The sequence below is a fragment of the Anopheles aquasalis genome, chromosome 2 (genome assembly GCF_943734665.1).
Source record: "Anopheles aquasalis chromosome 2, idAnoAquaMG_Q_19, whole genome shotgun sequence".
NCBI lineage: Eukaryota > Metazoa > Arthropoda > Insecta > Diptera > Culicidae > Anopheles > Anopheles aquasalis.
In genome coordinates, this window is record NC_064877.1 from 62,913,147 (window position 1) to 62,934,184 (window position 21,038).

General features: G+C 46.3%; 1 protein-coding gene across 5 annotated transcripts in view; it reads right to left on the reverse strand.

The window, feature by feature from the left end:
• The window catches only part of LOC126570620 (trissin receptor), a 28,881-nt gene extending 8,856 nt beyond the window's left edge, over positions 1–20,025 (reverse strand). For 3 of the 5 annotated variants that reach the window (XM_050228539.1, XM_050228538.1, XM_050228535.1), the window contains exons 1-3: positions 18,857–20,025; positions 5,441–6,397; positions 2,487–2,631 (exon numbers count right to left, since the gene is read on the reverse strand). In XM_050228539.1, the coding sequence (XP_050084496.1) occupies positions 2,487–2,631; positions 5,441–5,906 (611 nt within the window). In that variant the 5' untranslated portion in view covers positions 5,907–6,397; positions 18,857–20,025. The remainder of the gene's footprint in view (positions 1–2,486; positions 2,632–5,440; positions 6,398–18,856) is intronic. The other 2 variants (XM_050228537.1, XM_050228536.1) reach the window with 2 other exon arrangements.
• Between the last annotated feature and the right edge of the window lie 1,013 nt (positions 20,026–21,038).

The following is a 21,038-nucleotide window of genomic DNA, read 5'->3' on the forward strand; positions in this document are numbered from 1 at the left end:
TGGGATGTAGCGGACGTTATTATTATTATTATTTCAACGGGACGTATGTGTGCTGAGCGTCTTCGCTCCCAGTTCTCCACAAGCCGAACTCCCTTCAAAAACCGCACCGAGATCGACCGCTGAAAGCCGGAGTGAAGGGAGAAAGTGTATTATTTATTAAACGCAGAGGAAAGCAACCGCACATCATTGTCTGAGAAATGTTTTAATTTCCTCTTGCCATGCTGCGTTCTGTTGTGATCCCCCCTCCGACTTTCCACGGTGCGAGCTTCTCGAGGAACAGGAGCAGCAACAGCAATCTGTCACGTTCCCGTGGGATGTTATGGTGCGGAGCTTTTTGCAGGGGCGAAACGACATCGCTGGTGGTCCCATTTCTTTGTGGCCAGAGCAAGAGCACTCGCTTCGAAACGCACCGAACAACCGACCGAAAGGCGGGATTGGCAGAACCAAGTGCCAAGGAGCAGCGGAAATGCCATCACGAGACACGAATTGGAATGAAAACCCGGCGAATGGCTGCTGGCTGGAGGCTTAAAGTTTCCCCTTGGATCGCATTAGGCAAAGTTTGAAGAATCCGCCAGTTCCCGGGGGAGTGAGTGGCAGGATCCACTATCAATCTGGCGCCGGGATTGATATGCCGTGTGCGTGTCCGTCTTTGTGTGTCTCGCTAACGCGGTCGGAAGTGACTTAAAATTATGCTTTGCTCATTAGTGCGGTAGGATTATGTTTTTGTTGAGTCTCAACTCGTTGCACAAACTCTCCGACCGGCCTCTTCAGTAGTGCAGATGCTTTCCTGCTGGGATGCTACTGGTGGGCGAGGTGGTGGCATGTTAAAGTTTGGTACAAAGCGCGGAAGCCATTCTGCGGGAACGGTTTGACATTGAGGCCGTAGCAGAGATGGTTAAGTTTGCAGCTGCTTAATGTGGTTTCAAAATCGCATTTGATCAAAGTTAGGCGCTTTGGAGTGCAGCTAGGGAATGGAGTTGGAACAAGGATGCTTAGGTGTAGAGTGTTTTCTTGTTGGTAAATGTGGTTAAGGAGAAGTGGTTTTGAAAAGTCGAACTAAAAGGGGTTGTAAAGTGTTCGACATGAACTTCAATCTAACGTGTTTCGTGACGTTCTATAATGTGGACTTGGTAATTCGCCCCATGAAAAGGATTAAAAGTTATTGATCGTATCTTATCTACGACTTCTCGATGATGCCTCTGATTTATTTGAATAAACTGAATTTAGACCACCCTCATTTGGTGGTCTAAACATAACATAACATAACTCACTTACATTTAATTTGAATCGTTTGAAGAAGATTTTTACGATAAACTTTGTGTTGCAAATAATAATTAAGATTTGAAAATAATTCTAGCTAAGAATAATAAAATCAATGAAATGGTTATTATGTTTCACTCGTTATTAATAATTAAAGAAACGAATGCGTGCATCAAAAATAATTTAAAGAACAATAATGCACTGAAGTAACGAACGAACGGATTACGAAGGAATAGAAGGGACACTCTTTTTTCAATTATATGCACAATTTCCTTTAGAGCTCGAAAATGTGGTTGGCAGAATGACAATGATACCATCAGTTCCCTTCGCACCAGCTGCTGCTCCCGTTAATGCTCAGCTTTAATTGACAGTACGTGAACGAGCATTCAGAAAGTGCATCTTATCTCAAGAACCACCCCCACCAGAGGGTGGAATATTTAAAATAATGAGACAGCTGCTTTACATCCGGATAATCCCGTTCTAGCGCTCGGACACTCGGGCTGATACAATTAATTTCTCCTTCAAACCGTAACCGAAATATCACAGCACGAAATCAGTCGAATAAGAGTGCTTGAAGAGAGAGAAGTTTTCCGCGGTTTTTTGTCAGTTTGTTTCTTTTCCTCCGCCCACCCAAACCCCCCCGCCCCCGGTCCGGCTGCTTCCCACTTGAGCCAGTCCGGCCGGATGGGCACCGAAACCATCATGGATTCATTATTCCCGAACGAATAATAACGCCGGCCAGGCGGGTGGTGGAAGGCCAGGCATTTTGGGCAAAGGCAACGCACCGCATCGCACCCGAAAACGTAATTATGTCAGACACCCTCGTCTCATAATGTCGTGTGCAAATGGCGCCAATGAAAAACACTTCTTCTCCCGCCCCCGGGGGCAAATCTCGACACTTTTGCGCGAACTTTTGCTCGCTCCATTAATTTGCGATCGATTATTCGATTTACAAAGCGACGTCGCGAGATTCGTGGGTCGGTGGCGTCGGTCTGTCGATCCGATGGCGCCGGACGCTCGTTCGCTTCTTCTTTGAAGCAGCACGCATTCCTTAAAAATCAATTATTTCGCCAAATTAAGGCGAACGAACGAAACACTTCTGCACGGGCGCCGCGTCATGGCTCCGGTCCTTATTGATGCCCACTTTGGGGCGATTGGAAATGTGTCCGGTGACGCGTGTCCTGCGATGCGCTGCTACTCTATTCGAACGGTGATGGTTGGCTTACCTTTCGATCAAGTAGATCGTCAAATTTTGCATCACGCAAAACACTCCAACGCAGAGATCCGCGACGGCCAGGTTGGCGAGGAAGAAGTTGGTTATCGAGCGTAGCCGGCGGGACAGCGTCACGACCAGAATCACAAGCAGGTTTCCTGTGTGTTTGTGGGGAGAGAAAAAGTTGAAATAAGTAGATAAGAAACTGACGTTCAATGGAGGTGGCATCAGGGTGCGCAGAACGCGTGAATGAAGTCGCTGATTCGGAACTGGATTTGACGCAAACCGAAATCCGAAAGCGGGAGTGCGGGAGTGCGGGTTCCGCCAAAAGTGTGAATAGCATTGAGACGACCACGGGGAACGAGACGTTCGCGTCGACGAAGGGTCGACGAAGATCTGATTGAAGCTCATCCAAAAGGAACTGCCGGATGGGTTGAGGGAATCGACTTGATATGCTTCGCAAAAGGTTCATCACGGAGTTATGTGACCGATTTGGCGGGTTCACGGTGCCGGGGGCCCTGAAGAGCTGGCAAGAGAGGAACGTTGAAGCTGACATCTCGTTGGCCGTTTATTGGTGGGAATGGGGGCAAAACTCCTCAGTTCATCCATCCATCGGTATCGCCTCGAGACGACTCTCGGGGTGACGAGGATGAGTGCCCGAAGGGAGTCCACGTCTACACACTATCGCAGGTCGTTCCGGTTCAGTGGCTCGTGTGGTTTGGGGTTTCACGACCGTTCCGTGGTGGATAATCTTGACGACGACACGCAGCAAAAGCCCGCAGCTCCCAGGGCAACCGACGATGAGCTACCGACGTAGACATACTATGTGTTAACAGGCTGGACCGATGGATGGCCTCGAGCTGGAGATAAGTGAAGCGAAACGTCTCAAGGAGGTGGTTCAGTTGAAAGGCTTTTATGTTTTGCTAATTGTGGATGAATGTAGACGGAAAGATCCTTCGATACCTTTGTTTCCTTTTGCCTGTTTAGTTTGAAAAGTTTCACCAAAATAGGGCGAGGGCGAGGTACCGGCCGGTCAGATAGCTTGACAAAAACAGTTTCAAACAGTTTGAGCTCGTCAGGGGCTGCTCGGAGCTTTTGAAAACAGTTTTGAAATTAATAGTGATATCAAAAGATGAGAAGAGTTTGCTCGAACGAAAAGGAATTGATTCATAAGGTGATTAAAAACATCAATCCAATTCCGAAAGTTCAGTGAAGTAATTTACTCTCGTGGAAGCAGCACAGATTCTTTGCGATGAAAGGGGATAAATATCATAAATCATGCATCCGTTCCATATTGAAGTGTAATTATACCGCACCGCCACATGCGACAGAATGCGCAGGGAGTGTATTGGAGAGATATGCTGTTTTTTTTTTCGTTCGTTCGTTTGTTTTTTATCGCCAAGGATAACGCGTTGGTTGTTTTATGCTGGAAACGGACTGCCAATCCCCGTCATAAATCATTTCAAGCGGCAAACCGCATCGTCCACACACCAGGTCGAGGTCGAAAGCTGTGCTGTTTGTTGAAAGATCATGATTTGCTCGCTGCCCGCGTCGCTGAAATGATGATATTTGATATTCGACCAAGCGAATGAAAGGCGTATAATTGGCCGAAGCATACTAATGACACCCCGCTACAGTGGGGTTTCTGGTTGTAAATCAAGATATCACTTTTCGATTGATATTGGATACGGGAGCGAGGGGTTTGGAAGGGAAAGAAACGGGAGAAAGGGGTGGGACCGAATGACATGGCAGTAAATGGTCGAAATGCGCCGCATATGCGGATTGGAGCAAAAAAAAAAAGCGAAAACGATTCCATTTCGGAATCGTAACGCAATGTGCATAAGCAATTGGGATTGTGGGATGGAGTGGTTTTTCGGTAAAACGATTTTCATAAATCGTCATCCTTCGGTTGAATCGACCTCGCTGCCTGGGATGACAGTAAATGTCAGCTTTGCGTGAGTGGAATGAAGATGTCAAGTGAATCTTTGTCTTCTGCCCACACAGACGCTGCGATGGCTTGGCAGTGATGTCGAGGACAAGCTGCCGGGAAAATTGCAAAAGAACAACGCAACGGTTCGGCCTTGAAAGCACATAAACAACATGGTCGAGAGTATAGCCCAAGGCAACCTCCTTTTCGAAGAGATCGCGTGATAGATGAAGTGTGCACTTTACTTCGGAGGGTATTCGCTGCATAACTTAATGATCATAAATCACAATCACTTTGAAGTTTGAACATGATAACGAGTAGCAACACGTAACATACGACAGTCGCTTGCATGATTGCCATGATATAAATCTAAAGATTTCTTTCAATTTTACCGTTCTTCTAATCTAAAGACAGCTTGCGAAGTAAAAGCAAGTGCTTTTGATTAATATCTTGTTTGAATTTTAGAAATAAAATCCTCAAACAGTAAACTGTATCGTGATTGATTAGATTCTTCCTCTCAATGGGATATTCATTTCCTGTACGCAACGATCCTATAGCTCCCTAAGTTTTTCTCCTCACTGCGTCTATCAATGTTATAATTTACGATGGTAAATAATAATTACAAAATAAACTGCTTTTATAAAATTGAAATAACCGATATTTAAATTAGTTTTGATATTTTTTACTAAAACCAAATGTTGTACTTAAACTTTAAATCTTTGTCATATTTTATTAAATTGATTCTTCCCTAATTAATTCCACTTTTTCCTATAGAGGTTAATTGATAAAACATAGATCTAATTGGTAGCCATCGAATTATAGTATCAATGGCTCATATTTAGGGAAAAAACAACTCAGTTAAAGGCGTAACTGTAAAGCATAGAACGGTCTAATTTTGACTTACATTTACCTCTTAACACAACACTCGATTGGGCGCAATGGCGGCCACCAACGCTGAAACAATTGCGTCACCATTGTGTAGCGGCCGCTGGCCAGGAAAAGGGAACTAGCAAAACATACCCGACCCATGCGTTACTCACCGAAAAAACAGCAGCAAAACACTAGCGAGTACAGCGTGATGAAGATGACGCGCACATCCGTCCGATCGAAGATGAACTCTTTGTGGACGAAGTTGGTGAATGGGTGTGTCATGTTGGAGGCGGCTGCACCCTCACCTCCCAAGGCGCCACCGACGCCACCACCGTACTCGAGCGTACCGTTGACGTTGAGCAATGTCGAGGTGGTGAGAAAGGGCGACGCCAGTGATCCATTTATAGCAGACGCAGGTGCACCGGCATAGCCGTACGAGACGGTGGCTACCGGTTCGGTGAGAAGCGTCCCGCTCGACCCATTACCACCGGTCACATTTCCCAGCAGCTGCAATCCGGTGCTGACCGCACCGAGCTGATTCAGGAAGCTAACGTTGGAGCTGACAAACCCCAGCCCATTCAGCATGCTCGCCGTCCCGTTGATGGTGGTGAGCGTCGCGTTCGGATAGTCAATCATTGTGCCGGTGTTGTGTTGCGTCTGCTAGCACGCAGGACCAGCCAGCCAGCTCGATGGCCACGATATCGACGACTTTTCGATGTTCACCTTCGATGTGCAGACGATCGGTTCGAATCGGAAGTCGTGTTTGTGGGTGTTTGTGCGTTTGTGTTTGTTTCTATCTTTCATTCACGTCATTGAGCAAGGGTTCTATAGTCTCTTTTTGCTCTCTAGCACATTGTAGCAAACAACCACCGAGACACATACGCGGAACAGTTGCATCGGCCACCAGCTCAGCGTACGATCAGCGGTCCTTCACTCGTGCACGGCCGGATGCCGTGTGCCAACTATATGGGGACGGTTCGTCCAACCGGCAGGCACGTAATTGAGCGAAACGCTGGTGTGTCTTCCCACAGGCGGCTGTCATAACGATGGTTCGTCCGCCGCAGCACGATGTTGACGGTGTCGTCGTCGTCACCGTCGTCCTACCTACCGATAAGTGAGCTGTTTATCTGTGGGGTGGAAAGAGGAAGAAACAGAAGAGAATAGAGAACAATAAATATATCTATTAAACACCTGTGTTTGGGTGTGTGTTTTTGTCGGGTGGCATAGCAACATCGCTGGCGATGCGATGGAGGCGCCACCGATGGAGGCGCCCCAGATGGAGGCGCTGCCTACAGAGGGCGCTGCTGGCAGGTTGAAGTATTATTTACTCGTTCGAATCGCACCAGAACGACGATAATAAGTGTAACAATCCGGAAACCACGTACACTGTTACCTGGAAAGGGAGTGTGGAAGCGAAGGGGGGTCGAGGAAGGGTGGGAGGTATTGGTAATGAAAATTTAATTTCATTATTCCCACCGAGCGGCTATGCTTTTTTGTTGTTTCTTTTCTCTATCGAGGCACCGAATGAGAATGAATAGAATGATGGCCGCTGGTGCTACGTGTGCTACGCTCAGTTAGTGGCACACCGAACGACGTACGCTCGGTAACGGATATCTGGCAATGCAGCCGTTTTCGTTTTGCTGCTGTTTTTCTCCTTCCATTTTGGCTTCCTTGTTTTACATTCCCAAATACCGACCGACCGTTTTGAAAATAAATCATTTGACGCGAGCATCAGCAAAAGGCAGGCGGAAAAACACGTAAACTTCAATCTGGAAATTCCCCGTTCTCACTGTGGCACAACGAAGCCACCGGGCACGGTGGCCTGATATGGAGGCCTGGAGGCCAATGCCTGCCGACGACAGCAACTGCGGCATGTGGCGCTGAAATGTTGCGCCGAATAATGTTTTCTCCGTGGTGCAAGGTATGTGCGCTACTTGGGCCGGAAAACTCAATCAAAATAACTTCATTTAAATGCTCGCTCCTTGCCAGAGTTTCGCCAGATCGGCGAACCGGAGAAGGATAAAATTGGATACCATAAATTGCATTTTGCGGAAAGGTATGCTAAGAGCTATTAACAAACGGGAGGGTATATTAAACTTTGAGGCGAGGCTGTGCTGGTCGAAGAATCATCGGAGCCATGCACATGTGACTGATGGAATCGATAATTACCGGGATTAATTATAACCACGGTGTTTTCAATATGCATACTGAATGACGTCGCTGGTAAGTGTCTTTTCGTGTTGTCGTAAACGGTTGGATTGATGAAGAAAGCATAATTGCAAGCACTTCGGTGTCAGTTTTATCTGAGTTATGTGGCTTTCTCTGGCTGTGCTGAGGTCAATTCATCGATTTTCGCCATCAGCTCCTTAGGCTTTTGTTGATTGTTTGGAAAAAGAGCATATTTATATGATAATTGTGAGAACGACATTCAGAACTAGACTATTCACGGATAAGCACGTCAATAAAAAAGCCTTTTTATATCCGAATTCAAGCTGTAATCAAACACAAAGATGGACAATCAGAATTGAGCTCATTACACTATGTTTACTGTATATAACAAGCTATTTGGAATAAAAAAAAACACTGTTGTTTAAAGTTCACAAAGTTTGTTGCGTTCACCTTTGCGTGAGCTGTTATGCTCATGTTCGTCAGCCATTTATCATATCTTTTCTGATGACGCCAGCAACAAATTTTCTAACAAGAATAAAATTGAAACAGTTTGTCGATCCCCGGCGTCGTTCTTTCAAGTTCCCGGCGCACCAGACGGTAGATAAACAAAAGCTTGAACTTGCCACTGTACTGTACTAACGCAAAACCTGCGGGTGAAAGGATGTCGGTGCTCGTCGGTCGCAATCCTGTCACCTAGCCCTAGCCCAAGAATGGGCCCTATTTTTGTCGCTCAAAGTGTACAGAACAACGGGGTACATACTTTCGTGAACATGCCAACGATAATGTAAACCAACACACCGGTGTATGTGTGCTGGTGCGCTGGTTCCGTGGCTAGAGTATGGCTGGCGCCTTATAATTTACTCCTTGCATCGTACACCACCACCACAACTCCCTCCCTACGAGTGACGTAAGATGCGTAGCACACGAAGCGGAACAGGAAACACGAGAGTGATTTATTTTCGGCCGTCTAGGAAGCGGCAACTTCCAACTCCCAATGAACTAACGGGGACGACGAAGGACGAGGCAGTGTGACAGGACTCGCAGGGAAGAGGAGACACGTCGGTTGACAGCCGGCAAGTGTGCCGGATCATTCTTTCATAACGTTAAGCTTTGCCTCTTGGCATTCGATCTTAGCTCAAACGCCTTGCTGCTGCTGCTGCTGCTACTGCTGATGCTCTAATATAACAATCTGTGACAGCTATTTTGGCCAGCTTGGCAGAGCGTGGTGCGTGTGGAGAGGAAGGATGTTATACACTCGACACCATTGTGGCCGTCTCAGACGTCAATGAAGTCTGGGACGGGAAACTAGTTCAGTCACAATGTCCCATTAGGAAGGGCTCGCACTCATTCATAAGACAACGAGAAGATGCCACACGATGCTAAACATTGAGTCATGTTCCTCACCGGTTCCAAGACAAAAGTGAAGCGTTAATCCAGGAATTGTTAATAAGATTCTTGCAATCACCAACAGCCATGTATCCGGTGACATGGATTCTAGCTTTAAAACTCCTTCCCTCCCACCCCGGACCTCGTTCATGCGCAAGATACTCTAAAGGTAATTAGGTAAATTAAGGCACCAAACTTTGTTGGATGAAGTGCTGCAAGTATTTTGAAACCCCCATCACTCATAATTTCAGTTTTCACTTTTCAGCATATTATTTCGTTAAAAGTGTGACGAACATTAAAACAAATGGCCGCCCAGCTGGACAAGTTTCTCTACCAAACTTTTGGAGTGACAGCACGGCCATTAATGACTTAGAACGTCGTGTTTTTTTTTGTTTGCCAAGCACCATTATCCAAACCGTTCCTCCTCTGCGTTCGGTGACAGTGGCGCTGACCGTCCGTCCGAAAAGTCAAGATCGAAGGCAATAGAACTTTGCGCTTTATCTTTTATTCATCTGCTGGACCGACCGACCGGCTGGCCGACCGTTGCTGGTTCACTCCGTTACAGTGGACAGTGTGGGGTTAGTTTGATAAGTTTTCATTTCAATGTTCGACCAACTGCACAACCGAGCGATGAGAGAACACCCGAAAGAACTATCTTCAATGGCAGAGCTGTGGCGTGGTTTCGGTGTGATCCATTTTCGGCGCCACCAGAATGTCAAGCAGTAAGCAATCGTGTGCCAGCCCCACGTTGTTTCCCACGTTGACAACGGTGCTGGTGGTGATGGTGCTGCTGTAACGGTCCATTTGCGCGGGTACAACGGTCGTCGGATCAAACTGTTTGCAGCAGCAGCACCACCAACCGTGCAGAGGGTTGCGAAGAGGAAAAGTTGTGAAATTGATCGTTAAATTTCATGACACAGACATACATCTTGCCGCGGCCGTGGATCCCGGTTGGCTTTTCGTCCGCATTTCTGTCTCTCCGTTTTTCCACGAAGAGCGATGCACGATAGATTGAGAGAGGTTTTGCGAAGAAATACTACTTGGTCCTCAATTCATTATCCAAAACCTTCCTCCAACGTTGCTGCTGTTGGTGAACACATTTATCAAGCATTGGTTGGATTGAGATGTCAATTTGGTACCGGCCACACGCTTGTCTTACAACGTGTTTGAGTGACATCCCCTTGGATATGCCAACAGAAGACATGCCACACACGTTGAAGAGATCTTTTAGGGTTTATTCTTCATTAAATCACAAATACAAGCATTGATTTGAGGAAATTGTTTTCAAGTTCCACAAACCCGCTGTAAAGTATCAGCTTGATCAATCCCCCTATTTCCCTTTCTCTCTCTGTCTCCATAACTTTAAACATGCTACAATCAACCACAGCCGTGCTGATGTTTCGTCCAATACGCCACGTGCTGACGGATTGGCAGCAGCCCAAACAATTCACATGAAAGGCGGTGCCGAGTGTCAGGTGCCAGAGCGGTCAACATGCGAATGGTGAGCGAGCCAAACAAGACGTTGATTGCCACCGCGGAGCGTAAACATTCTCTGCCGTAAGTTTCGACGGTGGTCGGTGTCGGTGTAAAGTGCGGTCTCGGTATAACTCTGTTGCGTTCGGCCGTAGCTGCTTAAGCTGGCGCGCCGATCAATGAATGAAATGTTGGATGGCGCACCGGCCGGTCGTGGCCGGTTAAACAGTTAAAATGTTTCTTTGGATTTGCGATTTCGATTCGAACAGAAGTTTATGGTATGTGTTAAATGGAACACGGATCATCGGTCTGATGAAGAATGGCTGCTGGCACTTTAACTCATAATTCGTTCGCTTCGCATTTTCGACCACAAATGTGGCCGGCGCCATGGTCTTCCTAACCGTCAGCTGATGGACGGTTCTCGGGACGGTGCTTGGTACATACATCTTCTATTCGGCCTGCCATTTGTCTGGTGCACGTGGTGAAGAGGTGCCCAGCGCAAGAGAGAGAGAGAACATATTTATCACAACGGACAGGTCGGACAGGATTTGAAATGTTACAGATGTCTATCCCGTGAGCACTAGATTGGAGGATCGGACATTTCGGGCTCGCAGTCGCTGGTTGGTTGATTTCGTAATCTTGTTGCCGGGAGGATGGCAACGATTTGGCAACAATTTTGTGCTGAACAATAAATTATGGAATTTTCTTCACATTCAACAACCAATTGATCGTGTTGTTCGAGATGTGTTTTGATTGAATTAAACCAAGAAAGGATAGTTTGAATTGAGCTAGTGCCGCGATGCGAATGCCACCAGTTCAATTGGTTATTCCCACAACCAGCAATTGACATTCATTTACGAGAGTATAAACAATGTAATGGAACATCAATTGGGTGCACTTTACCCCACCAGAACCACGATTCTCAATCAATCTCGATATTGGTCAGCAAACGATATTTCCGCGTGGCGAGCTCTAGAGCTCTTTAAGAAATTGCATTTTCCCGGCAGTTAATTGTAGGCCCCCAGGGGGGGGAGGAGCCGCAATCGAGCGCATCGCCTTGATAATGTGTAACGCGAGCCGGCGGGGTGGGAAGCTAATTGAAATGGTAAAAATAGAAGATAGCTTTCATCCGATCGCATTACGTCCATCCGCTCGGCATGCAGGGTGCACACTTGACCGACACCAAATCTCTCCCAAGAATAACATTAGAAACCATTGCGCACCAGTGCACCGCGCCCTTGACGTGAATTAGCGAAGCGTTGCAATCGACTGACCGTTTATCCCGTACTGCATTCGCTGCTAATGTTGAAGATTGTATTACAACGCAAAGAAGACACAAAATTCCACGAAACTAATTCCAATGCTTCCCCCAAGGTGGTAGCGAACAAGGATGTGCATCTTTTGAGATCTATTTTTGCAAAGGCGTGATCATCGCCAATCAGCAGTTTATGGCCTACAGCATAGGATGTAGGTCAGATCCGTAGACGGCGTAGCTCGCCAGCGAAGCAATATTAACCTCAATACCATCCGGTTCCGAGCTATCCGGGCTAACCACCATCACGATCCCCATAATCGTATATCATCCCCAAACCACCACGTCATCACGGGCACGGACATGGTGGCCGTGCTGGTTTCGTTTCCTTCTCGCCATCGCCATCATCTTCAGAAACATTTCCGGTGGTCGATATGATGCAGCAGGCCATCGATTGGTACACAACATTGTTGCCAAAGAGCCGCTCGATTCAAGATCCGCTTTACTCCCCTACGCTGGTGGTGATTGAGTGAGAAAATTTACAGAAAGAAAAGAAAAACCATCGCACCCACCGCGGAACACCGGCCGTTGATTGACAGATTGTATGACGTTTGCCGACAGACGCCGACGCCGGTTTGGCTTCGAAACTGATCCCGAACCTAACCGGCCGTCGTCTCCGAGCAGCGGTGGCCATTCGATTCCCTCGTCACCACAACCTGACTGACGCTGACGGGTTGACGCTGTCCCGCAGGAGTTTGGTGTGTGGAAATTTTTAATAAAAGTAAATCAGTTTTTCCGCTCCAAGTCCAGGGACGCGGGCGCCAATATTTTACTCCCAAAATGTGCTGCCGTGGTATTGGTATGGTTACTGATGAATTGTGGGAGTGATAGTGATGCGATCCAGCCGTCCATCGGTCCGTCCGTCCGAGACCACTTCTCGCCGAAAATTCTTCTTTACGCCACGAAGCGTGCCTCCCAAAAACCCCCTTCCTGTTGGCTCGTGTTGGTATGACAAGGATCCGATTAGTTTTGGACTTTCGGCATTCCAGGCTGCTCCAGCACTCCGACTCTCGCTATCAGTATCTTGGGAGTTGATAAGAGGTGTCCTTCCAGGAAGCGGGTCCATCGAATATTGGCGCTGCACGTGGCAGACACAGTGGCCATGGTGTGCCGTCAAATTCAGTCCATCCAGGAAGTCTAGCGATCCGTGATGTCTCGTATTGTGGTATGTTCGTGGTAGTACGTTCATGGTAGCGTAAAGAAGTTTATGCATGAGGCGTTTGTGTATTTATTTAACGGATAATATAAATAAGCTTTACAATCGAGAGGAGCATCATGCAGCATACCGCGGTCCATCTTTTCAAGGGGCCAGGGATCCGGGGGCCATCTTCGTGAGTTTCAAGGTTTATTATCGTCATTATTAGATTGCTGAGCGGCGCCGGGCCACACTGCGCCCCGGGGATGATAAACAGTCCAGTGTTTGGCCGTGAAATAAGCGTGCAGGAACAGGGATACGACGGTTTATTACACGTTTAGTGCAAAGATTTATGTTCGCTCGCTCTCCATTTGTTGATGGAAAAATTTGAAATGTCGCCATGCGTGCTGCTGACCTTTTGAAATAGATAAAATTGAGTTGAATGACACATATTTGAGATTTTACTGAACCTTAATTTTGTGACTTGCGCTCCCGAGCTAAATTGCGGAAACAGCAAACACATTTCCCCAGCAAATTGACAAAAAAGAAGTAACTTTTTGACAGTTTTACGGTTTTCATTAGCAAGGTTAATATATTTGTATAGAATACAGTTTGGTCTGCAGCATCCTCAACCTCACAATCGAGAATCCCCAATCCATTTGTAATATTAAACATGCCCATTGACCTCACAACTTTATCTTATTAAATTTGTCCCTAGGAAACGCTCATCAGTAGTGGAGCGGACACTAATAAAACCGCAAAAAGTTAGCTCAGCAAATTCGCATGGATGAGCAAAGAGACCAAACGCCCGACATGCCGCACTATGCCAATTCCTCGGGGCGACTGCTCCATACCCGGCCACACCGTCGTCACACGTGTTGGCAAAGTTGTTGTTTTTACGACCAGTGTCCGTGTATTTGGGATTCCGTCGTTGTTCTCTGCCACTGGCTAAGAACGATCCTACCACTTCTAAGGTGGTTTTTGAGGCGAACCCCGACGACGACGACGACGACGTTGGTTTTGAAAAGTATGTTCTAATTTTCCAACGCCGCCAATCTTCGCGTACACCACGAACCATCGGCGATCGGTTGGAGAGTTATTTAATTAATTTATCCCTTGACGAGGCCAGCAAACAGTTCACCTCCTCCACCTCCACCACCATGGGCGCCACATAATGCGGCAGCAGCAGAGAATGAATAATCTTTACCTCGTGCACGACACCAGCTTGGAGCAGCTGGCAAAAGGAAGCCGGCAATTGCTCTGTGGCCGTTCGCTGCGGCCAAGATGCTGTGCGTTGATGAGTTAATTAGATTGAAACCAAAACTTTATGCCCGCGTGCACTTGAGCGGTGAGCACACACAAACGCACACACAAAGTGAGTAAAATTAATCATTCATCACAGGCGAGCAATTTCGCAGAAACGCGCCATCATGTGCGCGACACACATCGAGCGGGAAGGGAGAGTCACGGCTCGGGATCGGCCGTGATAGACTGGCAAATTACCCTAATTGACACCGATGTACTTGAGCAAGCGGATGGTTTACTAGTCGCTTGACAAGACTTGACGGACAGGCTGTGGTGGTGGTGGTGGTGGTGGTTGGAGTGACGTTGGTTCCGTCACCCCCTGGGGACTACACCGTACTGTAAGCGTAAATCGATGATCTTTTAATCCCGCTGCACTGTGCCGCTGATAAGCACACGGTGCCATTAAGTTGGCGCGATCGAAACCTCGAGATTAGAGACGAGATGGTCCACCATTTGCTCGTTCTGCTGACGTCCGCGGTGTTTCGCTCAATTTCATCTCATCTTTCTTGGCTCAGCAAAACGTGGTAGAAGCTGGGAGACGGTTCCACAAATCGAAGGATGACGGTCTCCACCATATAATTACCGCGTACTGCCACACCAACAGCTGACTACAATGATGAACTCGTGCGTGAGCGTTCGTGGAAGTGTATCAGCAGCGGCAGCTCGCACAACAGCACACATTTGCGCTAACATTAGTGTTGTCAAGTTTAGTTGAAATCAATTGCCTCCCATTGGCAGGCCGTTCCCGGTGCAATGACAATTGATTTCCATTTCGTGCGGCAAATGTAGATGCTACTTCCCGGTGCTCGGTTCACATGTTGACATGAGGGATTGAAAACTCGTGCATCGGTTCGTAGGATCGGGGGCGAATGGTGAATAACAGTTCTATTACCGACTGTCAGCGAGTGCGGCAATGATCAGTTACAGTAGCTAATAGATAATAAATCAGTCGGCCAATCAGTGCCCGGGCTGTTGGGGAGTCGTACTGCACGTAAATCATTGTGCATTTTCCATTTGAAACCGTACGTCAGCCCTTTCTGAGGGGGGTATTGATAGAGCCCGCATTAAAGAGGCTTGGCGTGTTCGTGCAGTGAAAAAGGATGCTTCTTGATCGAACGTAACTTAAAGGTTGTAGTCTTCGTTTTTCCGCTACACGTTGTATATAAACAATCTAAGAGTCCTTTATGGGACATATTTTGCTGAAGTGCTTGAATCAGAATAGACATTTATTGTATTTGGTGAATTTATATTGCTCTATAATTTGATATTCTTGTTTGAAGCATGTTTGATGTTTATTGATATTCTATTGTTGTTTTAATGGAAACATATATTTCAAATCGATATTTAAGTACGAACTTGCGAATATCACAATCAAACATGTATTATATTTTAAAAGAATTATGAAAAAGTACAGCAAAGTATACAAAACCTGGATGTTATCGATTGGTTTAAATTTCATTCATAAAAGGAGCGCGCTATTATGTACATTCTCAATGACAATGAGATAAAAGATCAGCTTTAAAGCAAAAAACAAAACAACAAAAAGGACATCACAGTGGATGCCGCCAAACGGCTGGTCCTATAGCCGTTCCCTTTGATCTGATTTACTCGTGAAAGGGAGCCAAAGTAGTAATTGAATTAATAAGCGAATTGTCCAGTCAACTGGTTGATCCTGGTGGCAAAGCGGATGATTTTAAATGAATCATTAACGGCCTTTTGTGCACGGCCGGGTTGTTGTGCATTAGGAGGAAAATTATCTGCATGATTAACCATCAAACGATCGCGATCTACGAGAAAATGAATTCCCCGAACAGCTCGTGCGTGACTAAACGTTCGATGTCACTCTTTCAGCCAATGGAAGTCGGTACGGATATTTGAAAACGCATAATATTATGTCTCGTCGAACAACTGGCCACGTCACCTCCAATAAAGTTGGCATTTGGTCAAGAACATCAGTGCAAAAACTCCAATATCACGGTTAGCACCAATTAGTAAACTGTCCGGAGTGCTTAAAGGATCGACACACCAAACCAAACCAACCGGTCCAGCCAATGTTTTTACGTGTGCTTAAGCTCTAGAGCCGCCCTTCGATGTTACGTTGGCCAAATATTGTTGTTCTGAACTGACCTTTCAGCGTGGCAGTGCTTTCACATTTGACTTCGTCTATTGGTGAGAGAGAGAGAGAGAGAGAGAGAGAGAGAGAGAGAGAGAGAGAGAGAGAGAGAGAGAGAGAGAGAGAGAGAGAGGGAAAGAGTGATTGTAGCCGCACGTATGACTGGGTCCGGGGGATAGAAGCCCCAACTTCTCAGCGGTAAAAACATTATCTCTGAACTAATCCTTCTGGCGACTGAACTCACGTCCCTTGGTACCGCGTGATGGTCAAAAAGGGGAGCAACCGAAGGGATGCTTGAACTGCAGCAAACGGTCTGCAGACGAAAAACTAATGTTAAACTCGTGAAACATTTATCGTTCTACTTTCGTTCGCCTTCCGACACAGTGAGCAGTGTCCGGTTCTGGGGGGGCTTTTTCACGCATATGTTTCCCGAGCTTAGTATTGTGAAAGTTTTGCGCTGGGTTAGCAACATCGCATTTTCCGAGGAGGGATGTTATAACACATCGCTCCAGAACAAGGGGTAGCTTTTGTTGAAAGCGAAATTTAATGGACCATCTGTTTCAAGTGCTGATCTTATCGACAGATGGATTGTACTTGATGGTGTTAAACCTCCGTCTCAGCTGACACACGTGAACACACGTGTGTGTTTTTTTGTTGAAAAATGTTGTTTCAATGAAGCCTAACACTTGAGCTCTATACTTTCATGTGAATGAAGCATAAGCATATTCATGAGTTACGGTTGATCGCAACAATCATACGAAACAATCGAGCATGGGAAAGCACAAAATATTGATAACACATTTAATTCCATTCCAATTCCATAACTCTTTTTCTGGGATCATGCTGGACAAAATATTTCACATACAGGAGTCCCTCATAAATGCAAATCTGTTGCAAAACGTTCCTCGAGCACAGTCTCTTTCTCTCTCTCTCTCTCTCTCTCTCTCTCTCTCTCTCTCTCTCTCTCTCTCTCTCTCTGACCATCAAAGCTTAGTGGAAAGAATGGCAGAAAACCGCCCGTTACGACGGTGCTAGTGCTGCGGCTGAGATGGATCCAGCAAGATCCGTTATCGCAAAAAAGGTTGTTGATATTTATGGGCGAGAACTTTCGCTCGCCGATAAGATCGAACCATTCAATTGGCCGATGTTGCTTGGCTTTTGTGTTTATCTTTCCGATTTTCCCGGAACCCCATTCCGGGGAAGAGTGGCATGTTTTGTGATGCTAGGATGTTTATCCAAGCGTGGAAACTGCAAAAGTTCCTACTCAGGATGTGAATACCAGCGGTAGAGTCTGTATTGGTTCCGCCAGTCAAGAGTAAAACCATTCTCCTAGGCGAAGGAAGCAATTTGCAGCGCTCTAGTGTATTTGCCAAATAAGCCTTTTCGTCTTTTGAGACGGTTTCGGAAGCGCAATCATCAGGTGGGACGTTTTCGGAAGTTTTTCGAACGAAGAAAACGTGAAAAATAACCGGAAATTTATTGGGCAAACTCTCAAAATCATGATAATTTTGCTGACCAATTGGTTGCTTTGTTTTCGGCACTTTGATTAGAATGTTATTAAAAAGAGGATGTACAAGGAGTGCCGATATCAGATACTCATTTTCAAACAAATGAAAATGCTTTGCGCACGATGAGAATCACTTGGTTATGCAGATAATAATTTTCCAAGGATTTCATTATGATCAAAGCAAAAATGTGACCACTTTCAAAAGCATGCAGCTACACCACTAATCTTCACTCTTTATATTAAGCTAAGAGATTTTACCTGTTTTTTAAGAGTGTAAGCCATCTGCACGGTGCATTAAAAGGGGTTGATACCTTAGATTAATTGGTCCAACCATTTACGGGTTTCCACGAAAAGCACTGCTTGCTAAAGAGCTTGCAATCCATCACCTTTTTTAGGGACTGTTTTTTTGGCACATATTTTTATACCCAAAGAAGGGCCACGAGAAGTAAATCAGAGGAACTTTTTACTCACAGCATTAGCTCTCTCTCTCACTAAAAGCTAAGACAACGGTCTTGGGACACGATACGATATGTTTCATGTTTTTTGTCTTGCCATGCCCATGAATATTTATCTCCGGTCAATGGTGGCTCAGGTGCTCCAAAGGCAAAAAAGCCTTTTGCAAGAAATCAGCATATTAATGTTCGTATTAGAGTTATGACGCTATCCCTTGAATTTCGAACTGAAACAATTTCGTACAGATATGGACGACACCCCAAGTACTGAGTGGAGTATATTGGATCTTACTTTAAAAATTAACTCCTCGATTCACCAAATGCAAACACCCACGAAGCGAATGCGGCTCATTTCATCTCTACCTCTCTTAATTAAGACCATTTGTGGCCAACCGAAAAGCAAATAGAGCTACCACCGGTCAAGAAATCGGCAATCCCAAATTGCCCTGATCAGCTTAAGATGGTCTAAAAATAGAAAGCAAGCAAAGACGGAAGTCTATCGGTGCGGGACCGGGATCCCTTCCCGATCGTCCCCTCATTTGTAGTAATCAATGAAACAAGGATATCCTTCGCGGAACAACGCTGCCCAGTACCGACCGCATTGGCCAGTGGCTGGTGTTCTGCTTATTGCTCTCCCTTCGCTAAGCTTCGCTTCAACGTGTTTTCTCCTTTTGCTAAGATAGTACCCTCATCAAATCCGCTTTGAAGAACATCTTTTCAAATTGTCCACTCACCGAAATGGATCAAAAGCAGCCCTCGCTCGCCCAACTCGCACTCGAAGGTGACGTACGTATCCTAAGATGCTGCCCAAGACGCTGGGGCAGACGACGACGTCGAATGCGGCGACGATGATAATGATGATGATGGTTTTTGGCTACCAGACGCTTCCCGAATCGCTGTCACCCGCAGCCAGGGCTTAATCCATCAATCCCAAGCGGCTTAAGCGGGTCCTCCCCGGGGGGGGAGCAGCAGCCGAGCGACCGAGGACAAATTGATTTCGCTCTACGGTCCGTCGCCCGAAAAGTGGATGCTTCCTTTTCCTGCGCGTTGCCTCACCGAAAACACCGATTTAATCCAATCAATGTAAACCACCTTTTTCAATTGCCGAGCACCGAGAGAACGTGACGCTAGAACGCAGCTCACTGTTTCAAAGAGTATGAGATTCGTTGGTGTAGCTGCTGCTGCTCTATGATTCCCGGACCATCACACCATCAGTTACCGGCCACCTTTCACCTTTCCCATAATTCATCAATAGCAATCGATGAAGGTCACAGCACACGCACGCACAGCACTAAGCAGCAACGATGTAACACTCACCAGGTGCAGTGCAGGGGTAAGCTTCTTCTCCATTTCGAACATCCATTCACGATCGCTCCCACAGGGAACTCCGTTTCCCAATCATAATTCCTTTCGAAGATGGAAAACCCCTTCGGTTTTCTGTTGGCTTCAGGAGCAGCTGCACTGCACTGTGCAGTAGCGTGGCTTCGGTGGTAAATTGATTTAATGTAATTGGCACATGGGCAAACACGACGACGGCTATTGGTTGCCAGGACCTGTACAGGAACTCTTCATTTTGCCTTCTTTTTCCACAATCACCCCAATGTAATCACATACACACATACACACTAACTGGACGACTATTCAACGACACCGGGAACACTTAAGTGCCACGTGATGGTCTCGTGGCTATGCATTTTCATTTTCCCACCCAGTGCACTCGCATAAGCACCGCCGAGACGAACCGTACGCTCCTTGGCACTACTCCGATCGCCGGCAAAGGCCCACAATTGAAACCAGACGTCGTCACAAACCGTGAGTCCACCAGAGAGAGAGAGAGCGAAAGAAATAGCCACTTTCAATCACATCATTTTCCACTAACGCCACGATTGCGCCTGCTGTACTCCTTCACTTCACGAGGGTCCATTCACTGATTACAAGGGTAGTGTGCACGTACGGTCGTCGTTACACACCGGTTCAACCGCCGGTCGCTCGATCTTGCTTTATGCAAACGAGTCCCCAGCACGGGTCGCGGCACCGTTCACGGGAATCACGGAAGACGCTCGCCGTCGCGATGCCGATGGCGAACGAACGATCCGCCTACACCGAGCGCTAGAAAATACTAAAATCCCCGACCGGAATCCATTTTCAGCAATCTTGCGCGCGGCAATCGGCTGTCTCGTTGCGGTGTCGCATGAAGCGATGGTTGCGTCGCGTGGTCGGTTCATGAGCAACGGAGCATCGCACAATGAGTTCTGTTTCGGACGGCAGGGTTGAATCATTGGTCTGCTTCAAAGTTTGTGATGATGCAGATATGGTAATACTGTTCGTTGAGTTTGATGTGAGATACTGCACTGCCAATTACCAACAATAGTGCATGCATGACATTTTTACGCACATAAAGACTTTGAGTTGTCGGTGAGTTTTACTTCCTTATACTATTTATATATTTTCATATTATTTATATATTCTAGGTACAATGTCCCTTTACGCTTTTCTGGCCTAGAGAAACCTAAACAGGATTTGCTCCATTAATAATACTGTAAAATAAAGTCATAATACAATCATTCATTGACATTCGATCGTTGAAAGCATTTCTTGTCTTTAATGTTTTTTACCTCGAAAATATGTGAGCTCCTATTGCAGTAAATTTGAGTTAGACTGGTGTTTCAACCCTGTTGTATTTTGCGACGTGCAGAGTAACTCATCGCATAGGTTTTGGCGCATGAACCTACGATGCAACGAGTCAGCCGTTTGCCGTGCACAACATAGTTAAAAAGGAAAGAAAAGCCATTTTTATGTTTATGTGCTTGATGTACGATAATCGGTTCAATTCACCGTCACCAAACGTAAGCTTCTAGCAACATTAGTGACATGGAGTTTTTTTTTTCATGTAATGCAAATTACATTGTCTCTTCC